Source organism: Tursiops truncatus, chromosome 1, assembly GCF_011762595.2.
Source record: "Tursiops truncatus isolate mTurTru1 chromosome 1, mTurTru1.mat.Y, whole genome shotgun sequence".
In the NCBI taxonomy this organism is placed as follows: Eukaryota; Metazoa; Chordata; class Mammalia; order Artiodactyla; family Delphinidae; genus Tursiops; species Tursiops truncatus.
In genome coordinates, this window is record NC_047034.1 from 100337752 (window position 1) to 100364825 (window position 27074).

General features: G+C 37.7%; 1 protein-coding gene across 19 annotated transcripts in view; it reads right to left on the minus strand.

The window, feature by feature from the left end:
• Positions 1-27074, minus strand: part of TLCD4 (TLC domain containing 4) — a 106307-nt gene continuing 79233 nt past the window's right edge. For all 19 annotated transcript variants that reach the window (XM_073810737.1, XM_073810735.1, XM_019919334.3 and 16 more), the window contains 2 exons: positions 21070-21143; positions 1-6019 (listed from right to left, as the gene is read on the minus strand). In XM_073810737.1, coding sequence (XP_073666838.1) covers positions 5701-6019; positions 21070-21143 — 393 coding nt within the window. In that variant the 3' untranslated portion in view covers positions 1-5700. The remainder of the gene's footprint in view (positions 6020-21069; positions 21144-27074) is intronic.

Genomic DNA, 27074 nt, shown 5'->3' on the forward strand with positions numbered 1-27074 from the left:
TTTTGCACTAAATAATTGTGATTTTATTTTTTTCACAAAATACAAAGCTTTGCACCACATTATTAGTAGTGTTCTAACACAAGAAAATCCCAGTGTTTTCATTGGGGGGGTGGGTTTGGAGTGATTTATATATAGGATATTGATTTTATACATTCTTAAAATAATAAAATTGTCATGACAAAGTAATGCCAACCTTGTATAACATGCAGATTATTGCTTAGAACTTGCATATACTTTAAAATGGCACACATACAAAGTATACAAACATTTCAAAATTTTAAGGGAAATACCTAAAGATGTCCACTAACCCCTCCAAAGCACCACCAGAAACAAGAATACTAAGTTGCTATTTTAATATCTGATAAATCTGAGTAACACTGATTTGTAAATTACCAAGTCTTACATTCTGTAAATAAAAGTTCTTCAGCCTTATGGAAGTACATTAGAAGGTGTGTTCTCAAAGGTAATAAATGTATTTTGAAAGACTTCTAAAATCTTTGACAATTAAATATTAATGTGATATATTCTCAGAGAAAAATTGTGTATCACTATAGCTGTCACATTTACTTCAGGTTTCAAGTAACTTTTTCAAATTAAATCTATGTCCAAAAGTTATCATTACAAAATCAAATAATTACCCCCAAATCTCATAACTCATCCCAGTTACAAGTTAGTAAGAGTATTATCTGTGCAAAAATTCCTTGAGTAAAAAGTAGACATAATCGTATTAGAAGCAAACCAAGCAAGAAACAGAAAAATATAGGGCATATTTTATTTAGTTATATTTTTATGCTTCATTAACCAAGAAGTGGCAAATACCTTAATGCACACTTAATTACAGAAAGAATTACATAAAGATATAAAGGAAAAAACATACAGATAATAATTAACGAGTTTTCAGCCAGAGGTATTTTTATCTTTGAGATTTAGAATTTTTTTTTTTTTTTTTTTTTTGGTCTTAAATATCGGGCCTGATTTCAAAACTGTCTACTGCTTACAGGGAATCAGTGTAAACATTTTCAATGCAAACAAACCAATCTTTAGCTTCACTGCCACCCAAAATATCTTCCAAAGAAAGGTATGACCTTATCAAAGCTAACAGAGATAGTTAAGAGGTCTGGGCTAAAAAGGGACAGGGCTCAAATCCTTGGGTGTTGTACTTTGGAAAACACCCTGAGTAATCCACTCGCTATAAGCTTGTTTTTAAAAGAAACAGGACCATAACTGAGTTTGCTTGATGAACGAGGACTCAGTAATGCTGCCACAGGCCAGCACACCCTCCTCATAACACACAGTTACCTCGGTTCCTCCTCTGCCTGTCAGAGGGTCTGAGGAAGAACATTTAGATAGTTTACATGCTTGCAATGAATCCCCAGCTGAAACATGTTATAAAGCTCTTATTGCTAAGCCAGTTTAAGAAAGAGACTACAGGTGTTTCTCAATAAAACCATAACATTATAAGCTTTGCTTGGTGTTGTAAATAAGTATTATTAAATGTTAAGTGGCTTCCTGTAGCCTCTTAATAAATTATGGTTTGTTCACTACTGAAACTTACTGCAATGTTTTTGGGGTTTTTTTTTCAATGAAAGAACACACTTGCGAACTTTTAAATTTGCCACAATAGACTGGCAAGCTTACAGGTATGGGGAGGTCTCAAAAGTTGACATAGAAAGGTGTTAGTATAAAGGAGGGAGGTGCTGATGAAGTCTTTAGGGTATTAGGAGGAAGAGATGGAAGGCTCAAGGGATTCAGAGAGAAAACTTCTGGATTGAAGGAGGAGCATCATGGCTCTTAAGGGCAAATCAGTCATGCTGTCTCCTCCAACCCCAGGTCCTGCTGGCTTTTCCTTGTTCTCACACATATCACACGTGTTTTTCAAGTCAGGATTCACTTTCAGTAGGTTTAGTGTGTCTATTGTCAACCTGCTGTGGTTAAGGCTGGGAAGGTGTGTGTGTGTGCCCCAGGCCTCTCAGCACAGGAGGGGTCTCGCTGCTGTGCTGGTTTGTACCTGTTGAGACATACTGTACCACACTTCTGATAAAATTATACCAGTTCGCTTCTTATGGAATCCAAAACACATAAATACATAGTCTTCTATGAAGTATAACTGATGATGTCAACAATGACATGGAATTTTCAATTTCATCCAACAGATTAAACCACTTAAAGCCAATTCAAATGTATATTTACATATTTGGAGTGAAGAGTAACCTAGAAACTGAAATTTGTTCAAACACTTATTTTAATAGTGTCTTTTGGAACATGTTTATTTTCCTTAAAAATGAAGCAGAACAAACATGAATATTACAACACATTTTTCCCCTGTATATCTCCATGAGAAGAATATTTCTAAATACATGATAAAAACTGGTGTAACCAACAGTAAAGGGAAGAACCATTCTCCAAATGCCCAATGCACCTCAGAGAAAGCATACAATTTAAAAACTGATACTTTTAGCAAAATTTTGATTTGAGTCAAATAGGTTATTAAAATTTAGAAAAGAATTTGATTCAAACACCTATAAACTAGGTAGTTTCTAAAACTAGTCCTTTACAACAGTACTGGGTCATCCACAGTATATCAGTCACTCTTAGGAATGGTGAGGACATTATTTCTCTTAACATACGGCTAATCCATGAAATACCAAAACGAACAGTTGGAATAAAAATTACATTTCAACTTACTATGATGTATCAAGACAATTTAAGCAGGAGTTCATTTCTTTGCATTCAGATATAACTCCATATTGTTTTAAGTAAATGCAAATAATATTCATTAAAAAGATCTTAGGCACAATAATGCAGACGCTATAAACTAAAGCTCATAATTTCTAAATTCTCCCAAATAAAATATCTAATGCAGTTTATGATCTTGCATGTTATTTGTTGATTTTCATTCATTTTCAAAATTTTGTAAGAATTTTTATTTTCTAGAGTACTACACGTTCAGAGAACATCTTTATAGTTACAGGTTGTCACTGATCTTTTTCTACAAAAATAGAGTTGCTTAAAAATTTATACCAATTTGCTTTCATTTTCTATAAATATTTTAAGTTGTTAAATATCAGAATGCCTAATAGAATCATTTAAATTAATCCATGTAGTCAAAATATTTAATACGTAAAATGTGTAGCAAAAGTTTGTCATTTAATAAATGAAAAAATTCATCATTTAACAAATGAAATGTTCTGTCTTTAACTACTTGTATCTTACGTAGGTGGATACAATCACAGAACAGCAAAGTATAGCTCCTGTAAAGATCTGCCTTCAAGTAGCATGGCAGCTTGCAGTGTCTTTTTCATTTCATGTCTGTTTTGTGAGGAAATGCATAGAAACTACTTTTGGATATTAAATCTGGATATTAAATTAACTATCGTGCAGCCAGCTTAAAATAAGAATTGCTGACTAAGGGAATAACAAACTTTAGTTCAACACATTGATATTTTAATTACACTTACTTAGTGAGGGGTTATACTGCAGAAAGGTGCTGTTGGTGAAAGTAAAAATGAAGTTTTAAGCATGAAATAACTATAAAAATGGAAATTGCTATATTGAAACTCACTAATATATAGCTTTATATTGTCTTCCTTTTTTTTTTTTGCGGTACGCAGGCCTCTCACTGTTGTGGCCTCTCCCGTTGCGGAGCACAGGCTCCGGATGCACAGGCTCAGGGGCCATGGCTTATGGGCCCAGCCGCTCCGCGGCATGTGGGATCTTCCCGGACCAGGGCACGAACCCGTGTCCCCTGCATCGGCAGGCGGACTCTCAACCACTGCGCCACCAGGGAAGCCCTATATTGTCTTCCTTTTGATGGTGGGTTTAAAATCTGTGTTCAGAAGCTACAGAAATATCCAAAGTCAAAAATATTTCAAGTTTTGTTTCTTCCTAAAGGAATGAATTTCCAAAATAGTTTTCTAATATAAATGTTTTCCTTTTAAAAAGCCATTTTTCTTGCAAAAGAGCAAGAAAACAAGATAAAGCCACGTGCTTTCCTACCCCTGCTAAACAACCAATACCTGTTTAAGTGCCTATGTGTAGAAGGCACTAAATTCAGTAACAAATTATCAATGTAATATTAGCAGATTTAAAAACAAATACCTATATTTTATATTACTTTAATTAAGTCTTTCAAAAATAAGTGTACCTGGTATAAGCCAATCAATTTCAATTTTTCATTTAGTTACTGACCGAGATCTCAATTACCTTCTTCAAATGTTCTACAATGTATCAGGCCCCATCTGCATGGGACAGCCAAATCAATCAAATCACATCAAATCAGAAGTCCTGAAATATCCAGCTAGCCTCCCTTCATCATCATAACATGGACAATAAGAGTAAGTCACACATTCTCCTTCAAACGGAATGAATTAGATCTTCTGGTTTGGGTTCAACTAAATTCTAGTATTTACCGCTGATTAATTTTTTTCCTTAGGTAAGGATGATCATTAAAGTACTTGAGAAAAATAAATAAAGGCAATAATAGCTAACTATATAATTCTATATTTGGGTTGTAAGGACCAAAGCAAACACAAACATACCCACAAACAGAAAAAATAAGTCACCAGTCATTTATCCTCAGATAAAGCAATAATATTGATAATCAGAATGCTTGGATTAAATTATCTGTTGTTTTCCTATCCTTTAGGAAAGACACAAATTCAAAGCACTCAAAGTGCTGGTTAAGCAAAAGCATGGGTGTAAATTGTGAGTAAAACATGAATACTGATTTTGTTTTGTAGTCTTGGTCTCATCAAGAAGAGGCCTACCTTAGGAGCATGATAAATACATATTGCATGAGATTTTGGTGCTGATGTTGGGTTCTGAACTCAGGGGAGGTTTTGCAAATAGAAATAATATATTTTTCATAGAAAAAGTGCAAGGGGCGCAGATAGAGACAGCAGTGTTAAAGCTTTTTTCTTAATGATTCCTCCTATTAGCCCAAACAGTCATCTAGAACATGCATGTTTAGGAGGAAGAATTCATCTCTTAAGGAGCTCTATTAGATTGGTCTTAAGCTTTACTACAAAAGAAAAAAGCAATAATTTGGAAAAATGTTTAAAATAGAAATAATAAAGTGATGTCAGAAAAATCTGAAAATGCAAGAAATATTTCCCATAAGTTAACTAATTAAAGATTCCCCAAATAAGCAAAATACTTCATTATTAGTAGATGACAGCATATCTAAATGAAAAAGACATCACTTCTAATAGCCTAAGAAAAAGAACATTTCAACAATTTGGAAATTAAACACTACACAGGTACTGACAGCCATAGTAAGAAATGAGTGCAATACAACAAAATGTGGAGAGCTATCTACAGATTTTAAAGCAGTTCCCATTCTTTCAGCAAAATCGGTGACATAAAACCAAGTGCACCAAATTAGCAAAGTCATGTTTTCACAGAGAAAAATACCAATGCTGGTTAACAGGTTTCTAAAAAGATTCACCACCATATTTATACATTTTTATTTAAATCTTTAAGATTTTATCCATGCTTATAATGCCGAAGAATATCAGAAAATAAATCTTCAGATAAAAACTAAATTTTAGTTTCTCTTTTCTAACAGTTAGGAAAAAAAGGACATTGAAACCAAGAATAACAAGTATAATTAATAAAGAAGCACAAGAACATGCCAAGAATTCAACCTATCAGAAGATATAATGTGGGTAATCACGAAGTATGCTTATCAATAGCCCACTTTTAGTCAAGTTTTCCATTCTGAAGACTCTTTTTGGCTTTCTCTTGTCTTATGAGAGAGATGACTTTGATGCACCCCTTTGAAATTTTGATCATCCACATGACATTCATTACATCCAAAACAACACAAGTAGAGATCCAGGAACACTGAATTAAAAATCCAAGCCTCAGGTAGGCTTCCGTTCCTAACACAGAGTAAATGTAGCCATAAAAAGGAGGTATGGAGGCAATCCGCACTATGAAGAACACCACAGTCATGAGTATTCCATTGATGACATTAGCTTTGGAAAACTTAGGATACTTCAGAGCCTCAAAGAACCACCTGGGAAAAAAATTAAAGAAACATCACATTTATTCTGTATCTCTGAGGATTAACAATTTCTAGTTTTTCATTTTTATTTTTTTTAAATATTTACCAATCCCATTTTATTTTTTATTTATTTATTTTTTTTTGCGGTACGTGGGCCTCTCACTGTTGTGGCCTCTCCCGTTGCGGAGCACAGGCTCCGGATGCGCAGGCTCAGCGGCCATGGCTCACGGGCCCAGACGCTCCACGGCATGTGGGATCTTCCCGGACCGGGGCACGAACCCGTGTCCCCCGCATCGGCAGGCGGACTCCCAACCACTGCGCCACCAGGGAAGCCCCTAGTTTTTCATTTTTAAAACTCAGAACACCCCCCTAAGATTTATGTGGCAAGACAAAAGGCCTAGAATGGTCAACATAATACTGAAAAAGAATAAAGCTGATAGATTAACTTTCAAGACCTACTATAAAGCTACAATAATCAAGACAGCACGGCATTGGTAAAAGAACAGACAGACAGGCCAATGGAACAGAATAGAGAGCCCATAGACAGACCCACACAAATATACTCAACTGACTTTTGATAATGGTGTAAAGGTGATTCAGTGGAGGAAAAACACTCTTTTTAACAAACAGTGCTGGAACAATTAGACATCCATATTGCAGAAAAATAAACCTAGGCAGAGACCTCACATCTTACACAAAAATTACCTTGAAATGGACCACAGACTTAAAAGTAAAATGCAAAACTGTGAAACTTCTAGAAAAAAAACAGGAAAAAATCTGCATGATCTTGGGTTTGATGATAGTATTTTAGATATAATACCAAAAGCACGATCCATAGAAAAAAATATAAGTTGGACTTTGCTAAAATTAAAAACTTGCTCTGTGAGAGGCACTGTCAAAAGAAAATGAAAAGACATCCAAACACAGGGAGAGATTGTTTACTGAATACATATATGATAAGGCACTTATATCCAAAATATATAAAGAACTCTTAAAGCTCAGCAATAAAGAAACAACCTAATTAAAACATGGGGAAAAGATCTTAAACACCTCATCAGAGAAGATAAACAAAAGGAAAAAAAGCATATAAAAAGATACTAAAAATCATTTGTCATTAGCAAAATGTAAATTAAAACAATGACATGCTTCTACATATCTATTAGAATGACTAAAATCTGAAAATCTGACAATACCAATTGCTGGCAAAGATGTGGAACAATACGAACACTCATTCATTGTTGGTGGGGATGCAAAATGGTGAAGTCACTTCAAAAGACAGCATTGCAGTTATAATGCTAAACATATTCATAGCACACAATCCAACAATCACACTTCCAGGTATTTTTTCAATTGATTTAAAAATATATGTCCACACAAAAACCTGCATGCAAGTGTTTACACCAGCCGTATTCATAATTGCCCCAAACTAGAAGCAACCAAAATGTTATAGGTTGCTTCATAATGTTATTCACAATGTAGTACATGAATGGATAAGTAAATTGTGGTATGTACATACAATTAAATGCTATTCAGCGATAAAAAAGAACAAACTATCAATTCATGTAACACCATGGGTGAATCTTAAATGCATATTGATAAATCAAAGAAGCCGATCTGAAAAATGCTACCTACTGTATGCTTCCATTTATATGACATTCTGGAAAAAGCAAAACTATAAAGACAAAAAAACAGATCAGCGGCTGCCAGAGGTTCAGGGAGAGCAGGAGAGGGTAGAATAGGTGAAACACAGGCAATATTTTAGGGTAGTGAAACAATTTTGTATGATACTGTAGTGGGGGATATATGACATTATGCATTTGTCAAAACCCATGGAACAGATGAAGAGTGTATGCAAATTTTTAAAAAATCAATAGGAGGTTGGGGCATGCCAGGCAGAATGTAGCCTGTGACAAAAGAATCTAACTGCATTCCAAATACATGACATAACCTCACTGGAGGGAGTGGGGTAAAAATAGGTGACCTAAGTAACTTTGAAAATGAATTAAGACCGTAAGACTAAAGACAAAAGAAACTGTACATAGGCACTTTGCTCTAGCTGGTAAAATTGTTATCTCATGGGGGAAGAGGTTAACAATTCCGAAACCATTATACATGTATACTGGTATTTAACAAATAAGTAAATTTGTCTGATGGTGAAGTGGGAACCAGATTTCTCATTGTGGGACTGGAAGGTTACAGATAATTGAGTGCAAAAGATTAGATTGATCCACATGATACTGGATTAGAGCTGGAAACTTCAGTATAAACTCATGCTTAGTTTAATACATATATACAGATGGACATATATAGAAATAATTATAGATATGTGTGTATACACAGGTTAGTACATTTCCAAGTTGTCAGCTGGGAGGGCATAGAAACAATGATGCCCCAGTAGCAATGAGCACACCCAGGGCCCATATTTTGGTTTCTAATACCATTGTCCAATAAAAGAAAACAAGACTCCTTGAGAAATGGCTGATTCTAGCACTGGGACAGAGAATACACAATATAAATCTAGAGTATTTTTTTAGTATCAGAAAATAAAGAAGTGCTCCAAAAAAGATGATGAAGTTATGTCAAAGGGACACAGAAGACGACTGAAAGAGCTCCCAATGGCAAACGTTGTAACAATTTGAACAAAATAAGTAATGTAGTATTGGATTCAAACTCAAAGTATAAAATAAATATCCGTGAAGCCACGGTAATATAAATGAATGAATGAGTGAATGACTAGGGGAGAAAAGGTAAATATCCTGTACAGAATAATTGCAAATAAGTTATGTAGATATTGCACCCTCAAAGAGGTGAAGCATAACTCCCCGCTCTTCAAGGGGGGACTTCGTTACAGAGTTCAGTATAGACGGCAGGTGGGGTGGAAACAGTTAACTTTAAGAACTCTTACAAACCCTGCCTCAGCCAGGTGAACAAGGGAAACAACAGTGGCAATCCATGTTTATGCAGGTAGAGTCCTGATATCATGTGATGAGAGCGGCACTTTACCTCTGTGGTCTTCCTCCAAAAACCCCATAGCCTCAGGCTAATCATGAGAAAAACATCAGACAAACCCAAATTGAGAAATATTCTACGAAACAGCTGACCAGGACTCCTCAAAACTGACAAGGTCATCAAAAACAACGGAAGTCTGAGAAACTATCACAACCAGGAGTCTGAGACGTGACAACTAAATCCAACGTAGTATCCCGGATGGGATCCTGGGGCAGAAAAAGGACATTAGGTAAAAACTGAGGAAATCTGAAAATACTATGGCCTTTAGTTAATAATAATGTATCAATATTTGTTCATTAATTATGACAAATGTACCATACAAATGTAAATATTAACAATAGGAGAATCTGAGTGTGGGGTATATGGGAACCCTCTGAATCATCCTTGAAACTTTTCTAGAAGTCTAAAATTATTCTTAAGTAAAAAGCTTATTTTAAAAAAATTTAGTATTTGCTGTATTCTACTTTTTCCTCCTCAAAAAAAACTATCTTGCCTAATGTTACCTCATTATATTTTAGAGGTTAAGTTGTAAATGTAGTAAAATGTGTCCATGTATCTTAATATTCAATTTGACAGAATTAGTCATGACTAAGCTAGAAATTGCTCAACTTCAGAAACTAAAAATTAACTGTTAAAAAAACCTTAAAATATTTTTCAGAGATATTAAAATATCAAACAGAAATAATTTGTAGGATAAGACGGGTATTACAATTTATAAGTATGTGTAGGGTGAAAAGAGAAGGGCTAAATTATTCAACGCAGTTAAAAACAAACTATTTAGAGAGTAATGCTCAAATTAATAAAATAATATCACAAATAGGAAAAATGTCACTAAAGAAGTAAAGTCAACATCTTTTGCTCTATCCAGATCTCCTATCCTCCAGACTTCTCTACTCCAAAGATTTCCCCTCTGACCCTCAGCCATTCCTTTCTTTGACTACATGGTGGCCTTGGGTTTAATCAGAAATGCTATACCTCAAATAACCCATCCCCTTCTAAGCACAACTCGTAGTACCCCATATTTCTCTTTACCCAATTCCACCTAAATCTCTTTTTTGACCTCCACTCCCAAATCCCTCACTACCAGCCTTTGATTCACTTCCTTTCCTACCTACCGGAACTCAGTTACCTTCAGAACACACATCGGCACCCTCAGTTCTCTTGCCCCTTCATCCATCACACTCACGCTGCCTATCCCCAGCTTCTCATCAGGCCAGCTTTCCTTAGGCAGAGTATAGAGGGAAGGTGGGTACTGTATTCTGCAGTCAGAAGGCTCAGGTTCAAACCTGCTTCTGCCACTTAGCAGCTGTGTGGTCTTACCTCTCTGTTATTGACCTCTATGTCTCAGTTTGATCCCTACAAAATGGGGATAATGATAGCACCTCCCTTATACCATGAAGCTGTTTTGACACATAAGAACTCCCCTGTACTAGGAGCTCAATTAATAGCTATTATTACTCACTAATATTGATATTAACATAAATAGCACAAATGTAACTTAAAGAGCTCTGAATTTCAACTGAATTCTCAAATTTGCTTGGCATTCCTTTTACTTAACTCCACATTCTCCATAGAATTGCTCCCCAACCTCTGTCTCACAAATCAAGTCACTTCCCTTCCTTATTCACTTCTACTTCTCAATTCCATCAGAGGAACTGGCCTCTTCTACTACTAAGGTATTTGAGTCCATCAAATGAATTCCTCAAACTCTGACCCCAAGGCCTCAAATCTTCTTTTCAAGCACCTTTTTCTCTATATTCAGATGAAGAGGTTTCTCTCCAAGGCCAATTGCTTCTGTACCCATGCTCTGTGACTTTAGGCCATCAATTATCCCCTTTCCCTTGCTCCATCCAGTTCCCCAAGTATAGGTTGATTCTTTCTTCTCTCTTACCAACATGCCCGATTCTTTCTAATCCAAAAAATCTCTCCTTCTGTTTTTCTTCCCTATTAAACTCTTAAAAAGAGAAGTCAACAGTGTATTCACAGACATTCTGGCTATACTTCACAACCCAGTACAATATGATTGCATTCCCCTACAAAAGAAATTGATCGACAGTGGATTCATCTCAGCCTTCATCCCAGGTGACCTTTCTATAGCATACGACACTGCCAACCATCATACTTGCTTTCTCCTCTCCTGATACTGTTTTCTCTTGATTCCCTACCTATACTTTTTCAGTCTCCGTTTCCTCTGCCTGTCCCTTAAATATTTGTGCTTCCCAGGCACACTCCCTTCCATATGCTCTATCACGGCCATTTTATACATTCCCATGGGCTTAAAGGGGTTCAGAACAAGCTTCCCAAAATGTGCCACTTTGGCATGCAGAATATTTTGAGCTGAAAGCAACTAAGACCCAGCAGACTCAAGAAAAACTCCTACATCTCCCTGAATTACCTGAAACAATTTAGATAGGTGTCCTGGCCCACAAAGAGCTATTACCAAGAGATAACTTTTTATCTGAATGATCTATCTGTATGGCAGGACAAACATCTAATTTCCAAACATCTGCTCTTCTTATCATCCTGTGAAACACCCTCCTACGTGCAGCCCCTATCCCACTCCTTAGCTCAAGACGGCTTATAAGCCTCTACTGCCCGGCTTGTCCTTGGGTCTCATTGTCCTGTGGGACTCTCACATATATGTAATTAAATGTTTTTCTTCTGTTAATCTGCCTTATGTCAAACTGATTATTAGACCCACCAAAGAACCTTGATGAGCAGAGGAAAAATTCTTCCTCCTCAAAGGCTCAAACACCCTGACAGAAATCTCTGGTTTCAAGTCCTCTCTTAAGTTCTACTTGTAGTTCCATATTTCTCATTTATTGCTGAGCATCCTCACCTGACAAACCACCAATTCTCAAATATGCCTAAAACCCAACATGCATAAAAACAATACTCCACTCTTTGCCTAACATCCCTTTCCTCCATGACCACCACCACAGAAAACTCCCATTATGAATCAGTGGGATCACCATTGCCTTAGTCATCCAAGTCAGAAACCTGGAGTCACCCTAGATTGTTCCTAGTCTGGAAGCAAGCCCGATCCATTTTATCTCCTAAGATTCTTCCTAATCCTTCCCCGACTCATTCCATTCCACCTTCTGCCATTATAATTTTTGGTCCTCGGTGTCTCTTACCTAGATGACTGCAAAAACCCAACTGGTCTCCCTTAACTCTACATTTCTAGCCTTTTCTCTTCGATGCCACAAGTCCTACATTACATTTAGCCTAGACTACTTCCTGTTCTCCGGCACTTTATGCATTTTCCAAATTTTTCGTTGTCTGGAAAGGTGATTATCTAAAAATCTAGACTTTAAGAACTTGTGCTTTGGCTTTACTGTACAATCACTGCATTTATCTTCGGCCAATTTTCCCATGTGACTGGTGCCTGATCTTTAAGCCAGTCTCTTTCAAAGGAAATAACTCACATATTAATTCAAGTTGAAATAATATTTATATAATTGTCCTTATCTTTCTCTCTCATGTCAGAAGGACCACTTATTTTATTGGAATCTACCTCTTCTTACCTAATGAGAACACCCCTTCATTCCAACAAATAAAGGCTAACAGTTTGGGAATATATGTGTTGATGCCGAGAGGGAGAGGAGCAGAAGAAAGCAAGAAGACATGCAGGTGGGATGGAAGGAGAGAGGGAAAACACTGTCTTTCACCACCATCCACAGTTATTACTTAGATGGGTAAAGAAGAAAAGACACCGAGGACCAAAAATTATAATGACAGCAGGTGGAGTGGAATGAGTCGGGGAAGGATTAGGAAGAATATTAGGAGATAAAATGGATTGGGCTTGCTTCCAGACTAGGAACAGTCTAGGGTGACTCTAGGTTTCTGACTTGGATGACTAAGTCAATGGTGATCCCACTGATTCATAATGGGAGTTTTCTGTGGTGGTGGTCATGGAGGAAAGGGAGGTTAGGCAAAGAGTAGGGTATTGGTTTTATGCATGTTGGGTTTTAGGCATACTTGATTGTATGTGTGTGTAATCCTCCCCAACCCCACAGAGAAAACTCTGTCTTTGGCCATTTAGCACTTCTTCCTCCTCCAGCTCTTCTAAAGGGACTTGTAGCTTTTGATTAAGTTCCCTGGGAGTTAATTGTGCAGAGTGCGGTACTAAGCACATGCAGTGTAAAAACAAGGCATTAGCAGGTATAATTCACATTTGGAAAGAGGAGAGAGGGCTACTTTCAGGTAGAGAAAGAAAGAAAAAAAAGAGGATGGGAGCAAAGGATCCATCCCCCTATATGGTACCGGTTTGGTGACTTTTAGGAGTTGAGAGTCAGAAGTGTGAGCTTTTGGGAAAGCTACAGGGTCCAGGAGATACTGTGAGTTCAAAAGGAATGAAGAGACTTTTAAGAAGTGCTGCTGTAACAAACTGGACCTTTGTTGACATCCTTGGAAAAACTCCAATAAGGATTTACATGTTGTACTGTTGCTGGGACTCTACATGGAGACTGGGTCGTGAGCTGACCCCTGGGTTTTATCTTGGTTGCAAATGTAATTCTTTCATGCATGTGAACACTGTATTTAACAAATATTAACTCTGGAAATTTAGGAGTTCGAAAACTTAATTTTTGAAAAGTTGTCCTCCATCCCAATATTATTCTGGCTCCCCTTCTACTTCTAAACTTTTCCTTTATTGTATCTACTCTTCCTTCCCTTACTTCTCGATTCTAGACATTCAACTTTACACCTTTTAAACACCATCTTTTCTCATGGCTTCAAATGTAACCTCTATCTGATCATTTCAAAATGCCTCTCTACCTCTTACTACATTTCCACTCAGATGCTCTGTTTGTCCTCTAACGCAGCATCTCCAAAGCAAACTCATCATCTTCCTGCCTATTCTTCCTAATCCTCATCTTTTTCATTCTTCTAAGTCCAATGTAGAAAATATCTTAAATTTGTCTTTTTTCCTCTATCTCTAATTTCTTATTACCAATTTCACTTTTTCTACCCTCAAAAACCTTTATTCCATCATATCTACTCTATCATGACTGCCTAATTTGGGCTCCTATTTATTTCCTGGACTAATGAAATTACACCAGTCATTCACACAACTAAGAGCTGTATGTTAACCTTCTAACCCAAGCTTTTGCCTTTCATCTTACCATCTATCCCACAAATACCCAAAACTAGAATTACTCAGTGTTATTTTCAGAATGTCTTTCTCCACTAGAATACATTCTCACTGTCCACTGGTCAAGTTCAATCAGCTTTCCCTGGCATTCAACACCCTCTCTATCCACTATCCTCCTAAGACATACTCTTTGATCCTACAAGTCTATGAAGTTTCTCTTTCACATGGCATGTTTATTCCACTTTTCAAAACCTTATGTTCACGCCTTTCTCCCTTCTCCCTTTCCCATCCACTTCTTAAAAAAATCCTAAAACATTTAAGAATGTGTCCCAATTTCTCTTTGAAGCCTTGTATGACAAACATCAATCAATAATAGGTCTCAAAACGTGATTCATGGGCCCCTGAGACTTTTGGGGGAGTCTACAAGGGAAAACTATTTTCATAAAGATACTAAAATATTATCTGCCTTTCTCATTGTGCTGACTTCTATTCCGATGGTGTAAAGTACTGATGGATAAGACCATTGGCATCTTAGCACAAATCATAGCAGTGGTACAAAATGGTACTAGTCGCCATTGTAATCTATGCCACATATTTGCAGTTAAAAACAAAAAAAGAGGGGTTGAGTGGAGAAGTTTCACTTAAGAATGTCCTGTATGAAGCAGTAAGAATGATTAATTATATTAAATCATGTGTTTTGAGTACATGTCTTTTTAATATTCTGTGATAAAATGGGAAGTACACACAAAGCACAGTTGTCTGGAAGAAAAACTCTTGGATAGCCTCTGAAGAGTTAAAAACTTTTCTGATGAGGTCAGTAATGGGTTTTTAAAAAAATATTTATCTAATAAATGTATCAGCATTTATCATAAGACCTACATAACTCAGTGAACCAATATTTTCTAAATGACCAAGGCATAATGACACAAAATTATGTATGCATAAAAGATTCGAAGTACAAGACAGACCAATGGATTTGAATATAACAGTGTATCAAAAGTCCACTGATATGGTTTCAGATTCCACATTTAACTAATCTTTAAGAAACTACCTCTTGGTATATTTTGGTGTAGTATTAAAGCAGAATATCAACAATTATTTGAAAAGGCTACTAAAATACTCCTTTACCTACTACACTGTTAACCCTGAGAGTTAGATTTTTTTATATGCTTCAACCAAAATAACATTTCACAACAGACTGAAAACAGAACCAAACTTGAGAATCCAGCTGAATTCTATCATGCTAGACATTAAAAAGATTTGCAAAAAATGTACAACACTGTTCCCACGAAAAATTTTTCATTTTGGCAATGTAGTTTATTTTTCACAAAAATTACATTAACATGAAATATTATTGTTAATAGTAAATGACCTAATAAATATTTTTAAATGTTTCAGTTTTAATTTCCAATCTGGTAAATATCCATAGCTATCAGCCTATAGGAAGTAAGAGTTCATTGAGGTCCTCAATAATTTACGAGATCAACAAGTCTGAGAATGGTTGTTTTAAACCATTAATAACAGCACTTTTCTTCTTGCCCTTTTTCACACAATGTCTTATTTTACTAGCTCTTTATTTTGTATTATTAAGTCCTATTTTCTCAAACATAGACATGACACCAGACACTCTAGTGAAGCTCCCTGAGGCAGGGACTGGAACATTTAGGTACTGGGAAGGTATTCAATAAATACTGAAGGAACATATTAAGGAGCATAGGTACAAGTTTTTATAAGGTATTTAACCTTAACAGCAATTCAAAAATATGTCCTCATAACAGTTAAGGGCATTTAGGCAAAAGAAGTTACCACCATTAAATTACTTTTTACAAAAAGAAACCTGAGGCATGGGTATAACTCAGCAGCTGAAAATTAACTGAAGCCCAGGTGTCTAACCTTTGCACCCCACCACATGCATCCCATGTGTCTTCTTAAAGTATACAAAGCTCTAAAATAGAGAGAACATAAAAATATCACAAACTAAAGAAAACAATTAAACTATGGAAAACTCTAACAGTACTTAAGTAGCTGTGCTAAATTTTGTCATAATCTCCTTGCTGTTCCATTATACCATTTCTTGCTCATATTCCAACCCCACTTCTCAATTTCTTAATTTACAAAAGACTTGAAGCTTTTAAATAAAGGTATAGCATAGCTTTTTACTACAAAATTAAAGAATAAGTTAAATTCTCTAATATTATGATTTTTCAAAAAGAGCTTCAAACAGAAACAAATTAAAGTTCCTTTAAGTGTCAAGGTTAATTTTCTCCTGCTTCAAAATCTCAAATCTGAATCATCTTCAAGAGACAGACATTGCTAAAGCTTAACTGATCACCGCTTGGGACTCATTCATTCAAAAGCAATTAAATGGCTACTATGTGCCAGACAATGTGTGGATGCTGAACCATGCAAAGTTCAACAAAGTTTGGCTCTTGACCTAATGAAACGCAGAGATAAATAAGAAACAGGAAAAAGAGAAAGAGAACTTTACAATAATTTAATTTATTAACATAATGGTATAACTGTGTGTCACTATTATGGAAGCACAGGTGAGAGACACCCAGCCCAGCCTGGAAGAGGTGGGGTTTCGTGATGGAAATGACCTTTGGGCTGAGTCATGAAGGATGAGCAAGGAGCCAGGAGGCCTTTCTAGCACAGGGACAAGTTGGGGTGAGAGGAGATTTCTGAGGAGGAATATGGCAGAAAGAGAGAAGATAGCTCTACTTGGAGAGCTTTCTGCATCACGTTACAGAGCCCATATTTTATACTGGAAGCAGCAGGTGCCACTGAGAGGATCTAACCAGGAGGCTACGTGTTCATTTTTGAGTTTCAGGGAGATTGCCGTGGAAGATAATAATACAGAGAGGATGAAAGGGGAATAGGACTGGAGGCAGGCAGACTGTCTAGAGCAGGGATCAGCAAACTTCTTCCATAAAGAACCAGAGACTAACACAAAGTAAGGGGTTTTGGAAGCTCTACCGTCTCTGTGGCAACTAATCCACTCTGTTATTGTGTGAAAGCAGTTGTGGTAAACAAATATGCATGGCTGTGCCCCAATAAAGCTTTATTTGTAGAAACAGGCAGCAGGTTTGGCCTTCAAGCCTTGGTTTGCCGACCCCAGTCTAGAATAGTTCTTTTCTGTCCAAAAGAACTTTCTGCAATAATGAAATGGTCTATAGATGTTCTACCCAATTCGGTAGACACATGGGGCTAGGAAGCACTGGAAATGTTACCAGTTAGACTGAGGAATTAAATTTTTAATTTTATTTAATTTTAATTAAATTAAATGTAAATAGTCACATGTGGCTTGTGGCTACTCTACTGGACAGTACAGAGTTAGAGGCTGGTGCAGGAGCCCAGGCAAGAGGTGATGAACTAGGGCACTGACAGCAGAGATGGAGAGGAAGTGGCCAAGGCAAGAAATGTTTAGGAGGTGATACGTAGGACCTGGGGTGGACCAAACACAGGTGAGGGAGAAACAAAGATGATTCCCACATGTTGAGCAGAGTTAACCAAGAGAATGGCCAGGCCACATGCTGAACAGGAGCATATAAGAGAATACAGAGGGAGATATGTTGCATTCTATTTTAGACATGTTGATTCTGATGTGCCACCTGGGAGGAGAAAACACTTGACTATAATACAAAGAAGTAGGCAATATTAAATATGCCCTTTTTATAGAGAAAGCAACTGTAGTACAGGAATGTTACATAACTTAGCCAAGGTCAGAGCAAGTAAGCGGCAAGGTTAAATTGCAGCCTGAGCTTATATGATTCTAAAATTCATGCATAGTCCATTACACCACATTGAGCAAATGGGTAATAGCTGAAACCCTGAAAGCACAACCCACTCAGGGAGAAGCACAGAGAATATCGGTGGGCCCAGAAGAGAGCCCTGGGGAACACCAGCATCTAAGGAACTGTCTCCGACAAAGAAGACTGGGAGACGATGGTCAGAGAACTACAAGAACCAGGTGAGTGCAGGGTCACGAAAGCAAGGGGAGTTATGGCATTACAAGAAGGAGGTGGCAGTCCTCAGAGAGATACAATAAGATAGGCACCGAAGAGAGTTCACTGGATTTTGCATCTGGAAGTCAATGGTACCTCTAATGAAATCGTTCCAGCAAAATGACAGACTAGGAAACCTTATTTTGATGGGTTAAAGAACAAAAAAGCTACTACAAAGTAGATAACGCAAACATAAACTATGCACTTCTAGGGCTGAGTAAATTTTAGCATATTGAATATACACTACATTTAACACTTACTGCATATGTACTGAATGACAAGCACTATGACAGGTGCTTTACACACATATGTAAACATATAACAAAACATATAACCACATAGAATCTTCACAATAAACTGTAAGGCCTATAGGTATCATTATCCCTGTTTTACAGGTAAGAAAACTGAGGCTCAGGAAGATTAAATAATCTTCCACTCACACACAATGGTAAGTGGGGGAGCTTGAATTTAAATCCAGGTCTTCTGCCTTCAGAGAACATGCTCTTTGCTCTCTATACTTTCACATCATCGGAGTCTTTAAAAATTGCAAAAGAACTCTTATTTTAAAAATTTTAAACGGCCAAGTCTAAGGAACTTAGTATCTTCTTGAAGAAATAAAATTATAACATATGAAACACTGGCAAACAATATAAAACAGTATATAAGTACCTGGGAAAGCAGCAGATCTGTAATCTAATCTCTCCTGTTTGGAGGTGGAAGGACCATCCCTTCCACCTTTGGCAAGAAAAAAGGGTGATGAGGGTAATTGCTTGGTAAGCATACTAACGGTATTTGTAGTAGAAGAGTCTTCATCCATGGAATGCTTTCAGGATATACCTAGTCTAGTATTGCTTATGATAAATGAATCTAGAATGTATGGATTTATGGGGTCTGACCCCTGCCCCAGGAAAGTTATATATGCTATGTAACTATCTGAGTATTAAATGGAGATGGTTTCCATGAGAGCTCCTTCCATGTCAGCAATATGAACTATACATATCACTTAGAGACCTCATAGGTAACCTCATTCCAGAGAATGCCCAGTGCAAAAAACACCTAGGGAGCCATGGTCCTGAACATCTCCTTGCTTTGCCAGTATCTCATGATTACTTATATTACTTGTATTCTTGATTACTTGTATTCTTGAGATTATTAGTAAGGATTGATACAGGGTAAGCTCCCTAACTCACGAGTCTGATTTGACTCCCAATTCTCTGGGTTATCTCTAACCAGAGAATCTAAAACTTTTTATAATCTCAAGTTACAAAAGGCTACATGTAATTGTGGGAGCCTTCCCTGGGTTTGGGATTTTGACCTAGGACTTGAAAGATAGGTAAATTTTTCGAAGATGGAGGGAAAATAGAGGATGGGAATAAAGGAAGAAAAGTGAGAAAAACCCACAGGTGTGTGAGACAGTAAGGGTGCAAAACTAACTCTAATGAGTGGTAAGAAATAAGGCTGGAGACATGGTGCACATCACAGAGAGCTTCGAAAGTTCAGAGAAGAATCTAAAGAGGATGCAGTGTTTAGTAAGAAAGTAAGGTACTGAAAGTGGAACACAAGGAAGATGACTTTGGTAGCACTGTGAGGAAAGGACTGAAGAGTGGGTGAATGTGGAATTCGAATTAGGAAGCCAGTTGGAAAGCTATCGCAGTTATCAACCATGGAGATCCCAAAGGCCCTAAACTGGGACCATGGATGTGGAAGGAAAGGAGCAGCTAAACATTTCACAGAAAAAATGTCAGCAGACCCTGTCAAATGACAAGACAAGGGTAATAAAGGATAATAATCAATCCATTGTCAAAAATGAGCAACTACCTCCCTCCAGGAGGTGGAGCTTAATTTCTCTCTCCCCACCCGCTTTGAGAGTGGGCTATACTTCATGCCTTGCTTTCAAAGAGAGTAAAGAAAAGGAAAAACTTCACAGTGGAGAAAGCTGGCCAACACCACCTCAACCACATGATGAAAGTTCACATCCCCAGTGATGTCACATGGATATCATGTAGCCCCTGATATGTGATGAGAAGGGCACTTCACCTCTATAGGATTCCTTCCGAAAACCTATAACCTCCGTCCAGTCATGAGAAAAACAGGCAAATCCAGACTGGAGGACATTCTACAGAATACCTGGACAGTATCCCTTAACACTGTCAGAGTCGTGAAAAACAAGGAAAGACTAAGAATCTGTTACAGACGAGGGGAGACTGGGGAGGCGTGACAACTAAATGCAATATGGCAGCCTAGACTGAACCGAAGAACAAAAAGAAGATACTAATGGAAAAACTCCTGAAATCCAACAAAGTCTGAAGTTCATTTAATAGTAAAGTATCGGTGCTGGTTTCTTAGTTTTGACAAATGTTCCATGATAATGTAAGATATTACTAGGGGAAACTAGGTGAAGGGTATATGGGAGTTTCTGTGCTATCTTTGTAACTTTCCTGTAAATCTAAAATGAAAAGATTATTTTAAAAGAGGGACTAAGATAATGTTGGTGTCAGAATTTGGGAACAGGAGGAAGTTGGTGTCAGGAATATTAACTGGACCCAAGATAAATCCAGTAAAACAAAGTATCATCATACCACAAAGAGAGCTGGGTTCAAGAGCCAGGACCACCACCTTCTAGCTTGGGAATCTTGGATAAGATTCCCTAACCTTTCCAAGGCTCAGTTTCCTCATTTGTACAATGGTGATAATTCATATCACATACTCTTTTTTTTTTTTTTCCGGACGCGCAGGCTCAGTGGCCATGGCTCAGGGGCCCAGCCGCCCCGCGGCACATGGGATCTTCCTGGACCGGGGCACGAACCCGTGTCTCCTGCATCAGCAGGCAGACTCTCAACCACTGTGCCACCAGGGAAGCCCATACTCTCATTTTTACATTTAGGATCTTGGGGGAAAATTTCCCCAAACCAAACAGCCCAAGTTTAAAATAATTAATGATATCAGTTACCTACCGCTGATTCACAAAAGGGCTGGAAAGTTCTGCAAGCAGGCGAAAATTCCCAATGTATCCCAGCACTCCATCCCTCTGGGTGATAAAACATAAAACATAATGTCAGGGAAAACATTCTTATCAAAATTTCCAAACATCGAAGAAACATTCAATAGCTTCTCAGCATAAAATAATGATCAATATAAACACAAACCAAGTCTGCTAAACGGATTTTCTTCTCCGTGAAAACTTAGAAATGTCATTAGAATTCTACAGCATTTTTTAAAGACAACATATTGTATACTTATGTTCACTTATGTATACCATATTCACTTAGAAAAACAGATTTCAAGCAGTTGTCTCACGCTAAACTAATGAATTCTGCACATAGCCATTAGTAACAGCATTCTCAAATTACCGTAGAAATAATGATTAAAGTAGTGTGAATTTAGGAAGTTGAGAAATTTTATAGCAATTAAATATCAAATAGGAATGTAGTTTAATATCCATTAGGAGCACCTTAAAAATCTCAAGAGTGTATTTCACTTCCTAAGTAACAATATATAAGCCTGTGAGCAGATACACATTTGTCAAACATAACAACACATGTTAAACCATATCTGTCATATTTGACCTGAAAAATATATTTGTCAATCAGAAGATACTATAGCTAAAACACACACTTTGGGGACCTTTCTGAATTTAGAAACATAATGCCTAGTACTTTCCACTAATTTAATAATCGGAAAAGTACAGTAAATAAGCATTAGAAAGAAAACCGAAAGTATACATTCCAAAAATTTTACGTAATTTTAAGTGTTACTAGGTAAATGGAGTCATTCTAGCACTTCCAATTAAATCAATGGTGATTACACACCAAAAGAACCTGCCCTCAAAACATCAGATATACCAGAACTTCAGAAATACTTTTCCTACTGTTTATACCACACTGTCTTCCAAATGGGAAAAATATAAAGCAATAATGAAAAAGTAATAATGAATGGACCTTTTATTTGAAGATTCTCAGTTCTTCTCTATGTAAATTATTTTAGGGATTAAAAACTGAGATCTGGACTGCAAGAGTTAGCGTTCCAAAATGAATCTAAAACTTTTTATAATCTCAAACTCACTGTCCTTAGTGAAACTGAAATGGGTGATGAGGAAGAAGAGGAGGACAGCAGAGAGACAAAGACAGTGGCCAAGATGAGCACGATGCACAGAGGTGGCGGGAGAGGAGGATGCTCAACATTTTAGAGTCAACCAGACGCAGCCACAGCAGTCCAAAGCCACATGACAATACACGGGAAATGACTACGCGCGTGCGTTATCTCTTTAACACAGAAATACGTGTAAATTTGAATTTACATATTATTCTGTACTATTTACTTTTCTGTCACAATAAATGCATTTATTTAAACAACAGGACCAGTTAATGGTGGCAATTAGTAATTAATAGTGGGACTAAACAAATAAAATTGTGGAAAAATATAATATTTTTATAATGTTTCTTTCTGGCCTTTTACTTTTCTTTGTTAGATATTTAAACGTAGTAGGTTACATTATTTTTTTTTATTATGTCTTTAAGAAGCATAAATGTAAGACTTTTAAAAAGGAGAATGTAAATACAATAGGACTAAACAGTTATTACCTGTATTTAATAAAAAAATAATAATGATATCTTTCTATCCATGACACAGTAGGATATTTTTACTCCCTATTTCCTTTTCCAATAATACTTTTCTGAAATGCCTGCGGCCTTTAGGATAGCCTTATTTTTTTGCAGAAGTAAAACAACTACAGTTAAATGTGAAATTCACTTTGACTTGTAACTCTGCTCTTAGAGGCCCACATTACTGTTATCAGTCCAGTATGATGATCTCAAGCTACGTATTTTCTCAACAAAGGTGTTTAAGCATAAAATACATAAAATTTTACTTACTAGCAATAGCAGGCTTTTAGAATTATAAGAATTAAGTTTCCAGCTCTCTAAGAGTATCTATCCACTTTGTATCTACAGGCTTGTTCTGGTAGATCAGCTGTTTGTAAGGTCATTTGTACGTATAAATTCATCATATATGCCATCTATTTCTAAAATATCTACCATTTTAAGACACTCTAGAGTACCCTAGATGGATTCCAATAAGTTACAATTTTAGTTTAAAAAAAAAGTACTATTTAAGTAGCTACCCTTTTCTGATAACATTTTTGTGTTTTGGTTTGTTTTGTTAATTTATTTATTTAATTTTTTTGGCTGCATCGGGTCTTCATTGCTGCGCGCGGGCTTTCTCTAGTTGCGGCGAGCGGGGGCTACGCTTCGTTGTGGCATGTGGGCATATCTCGTTGCAGTGGCTTCTCTTGTTGCAGAGCATGGGCTCTAGGCACGCAGGCTTCAATAGTTGTGGCACAGGGGCTCAGTAGTTGTGGCTCGCAGGCTCTAGAGCACAGGCTCAGTAGTTGTGGCACATGGGCTTAGTTGCTCCACAGCATGTGGGATCTTCCTGGACCAGGGCTCGAACCCGTGTCTCCGGCATTGGCAGGTGGATTCTCAACCACTGCGCCACAGGGGAAGCCCCCATTTTTGAGTTGTGAAGCAGTTTTATTTCCCAAAAATGAGCCATTATTTCACTGTATGTGTTTTTGTCACAATCTGCACATAACATCAAGCAATGCAGGTTCCGAGAGTTCATCCTTTTCTAGCTCCTCGTGGCCTCTTCAATGATCATCAGTTTTGGAGAACCAGTCCATAAATATCTGTTTCACTGCAGATATTCTATTTGGACAATTCATTATAATTAAGCAATTAAGTTTGGGGAGTCAGGGATAGTTAATGAATGATCATGGGCCTGGGGTGTGCAGGCCAGGATTTGAACCCTAGCTCTCCTAAGTGACCTTGGGCAAAGCTGACCAAAACCTCAGTTTCTCCATTTGTAAAACAGGCAGAATACCGTCTTTATGACAGAATTGATGTGAGAATAAGACAAAATGCAGGGGCTTCCCTGGTGGCACAGTGGTTAAGAATCCGCCTGCCAATGCAGGAGACACGAGTTCGAGCCCTGGTCCGGGAAGATCCCACATGCTGTAGAGCAACTAAGCCCGTGCACCACAACTACTGAGCCTGTGCTCTAGAGCCCGTGAGCCACAACTACTGAAGCCCGCGTGCCTAGAGCCTGTGCTCAGCAACAAAAGAAGCCACCACAATGGGAAGCCCGTGTGCAGCAACAAAGACCCAATGCAGCCAAAAGTAAATAAATAGATTTTTTTAAATTTAAAAAGACAAAATGCACACTAATGGCAAACAGGAAAAATACTAAAACAGAAAAGGCACTCTAAAAAAAATTAAGTTAAAAGTGAAATTGAACCAGGTAATTTTTCTTACTATAACTATAAAGAAGATTAAATAAGTTTGAACAAGTCCTAAAAGGACCTATTCCTTCTTTCCTAGACAGAAGCCTCCACCTCTAGTCACTGATCCCTGAGCCTTGGATGACTACACAGGACTAAGGGCCACACCTGAAATGATGATGATGAATGGATGATAAGAAAGACAGATCACCATCACCATTAGTAAGGACTAAATGTAGGTTCACTACTGCTACTTTACTATAAAAGATGAATCATATTAATAATCACTCCTCCAAAAGTAGTTAATGTTACTTTCTAATTGCTGCAGAAAAAAATCCAGGTTGAAAAGGAAAATAAATACTTCTAAGAGAAGACTCACCTGTTTTATTTACCCAATAGGTTATATCAACCTTTTACCTCACTTTGCACAACTATACTGCACCCAACCCAAACTTAATTCTTCACCACAAGTTTATGCTCATGACCATCACAGCATGGTAGAGTTAAAATGGCCTCTGAAGATTGCCTATTTCAATTACCCACAGATGTTTTAAATCCCTTCTACAAAAGCTCTTCCAGGTTGCCCCCCAGCGTGGACAACTCCATGGTGAGTAGAGTAGCATCTCCTAAAGCAGCTTTCCAAAAGTTCCAGAACTACACTGTACCCTCTTTTTAGTTTTTATTTGTTTTGCGGTACGCGGGCCTCTCACTGTTGTGGCCTCTCTCGTTGCGGAGCACAGGCTCCGGATGCGCAGGCTCAGCGGCCATGGCTCACGGGCCCAGCCGCTCCGCTGCATGTGGGATCCTCCCGGACTGGGGCACGAACCCACATCCCCTGCATCAGCAGGTGGACTCTCAACCACTGCGCCACCAGGGAAGCCCTACTGTACCCTCTTTGACGTCCACCTGCCAGTCCTACTCCTGATCCTGGCTATCCAAAATCTCTTTTTCATATGACAACCCTTCAAATATTTAATGACTGTCCAAGTACATGTCTATCTTCTTTCCAGATACCATTTCCAATTTGCTCAGAAAATTCTGGTCCACCCTCTTCAAAGTTTCTGAGCCCTATGAACTGCCAGTATTCATAAAACAAAAACAAACAGATCCAACAACAAAAACCAACGAATCTCTTGATGAAAAGAACCATTTACACATAATAATCTCTACACATTAACCAGTTAAATCACATACGCACATACATCTTTTTGAGGGGACAGGGTAACCTTCCTAAAGAGAATTTTAGTAGAACATGTTACTACCCTTAAAAATGTACACACCACTTGCCCAGAAATCCCACAAAATTAGTCTTTGAAAATAATTATGTATAGGCACAAATATGAAAACATAAGAATGTTTCCTCAAGTTATACACAATAGTGAAACTGAGAACAAACACACAACAATAGGGAATTGATTAAATATGATTATATATCCATACGCCATCAACAGAGATAATGATAGAACCAAATGGCCTGAAAATAAAAGCATTTTCAGAACTTGCTGAAGACTTAGAGAGTAAACCTCCTTTACCCTCTTTCTTAGACAATTATTTGAGGATATGCTGCAGCACGAGTCAGTAAACCAAGACATATGGGATGCAGGAAACAGTGACCCCAAACTAGGGGAGTAATGGCAGGAAGCCTGTGACATCAAGTAGCAGACCTAGAGAGCAGGAGAATGGAGAGCTCCAGGGGCAGGTATCTGCGGGAAAGACGACTGCAGAGATGGGATGCTATCCTCCAAGATATGGAACAACTCAAATATAAGACAAAGGCGTATGTTACAAGAAAAAAAGGAAGGCGATTAGAAACTCGAAGCAAAAATTAGACAGGAAATGTAATCCTGGTTGTGCAGTGAACTATTTTAATACAGTCATAATAAACACTTTATTTTCTCTGTGTAGGATCAACTGTATATAAAGGAAAACAATATGATTATAGAATAAAAGGCAAATATTTTAAAATCTTGGTGATACAAGAATACAAGTACAAATGACAGAAACTGGGAAGCACAGTGGGAGTGACAGAAGTGGATGGAAGGACAGAAGCACAGACATCTTCACCTTAAAGGATCCAGAGGTGCCACAAACCAGAAATAAAAGTGTTTAAAGTTTCCAAAGGAACGGAGAGAGAAAATCAAATTACTTTAACTACATGGGAAAAAAGGCAAGGAAAACAGAGGTGTGAGTGTTAAAGTCTTACCCACCATGGCAAGAAGATAATTAACATGTCTAACATTGACAAATCAAGAGGTGGCTGACAGTCACCTAAGTGACCACCATCGATTCCTTCCCTTCCTCATATCAAGAGGTGGAGTCTTACTTTCCTCCCCTTGAAGCTGGGCTGCCTCAGTGACTCACTTGACCAGCAGAATGCAGTGGAAGTGAAGTTCTGGGTCTTCTGAAGCTAGGTCATAAGAAGCCATGCAACTTCCTCCTGGGTCCATTGGAACACTCACTCTTGAGATGCTCTCTCTCTGAACACCATAGCCAGGCTATGAGAAGCTCAAGCCACATGGAGGGGCCACATACAGGAGCTCTAGGCAACGAGCCTGCTGATGTCCGAGCAGGAAGCCAGCATCAACTACCAGCTACTTAAATGAGCCCCTTTCAACCCAGTTGACCCTTTAGATGATCCAGTCCCAACAGCTACCTAACAGCACCCACATGAGACCTCGTGCAAGG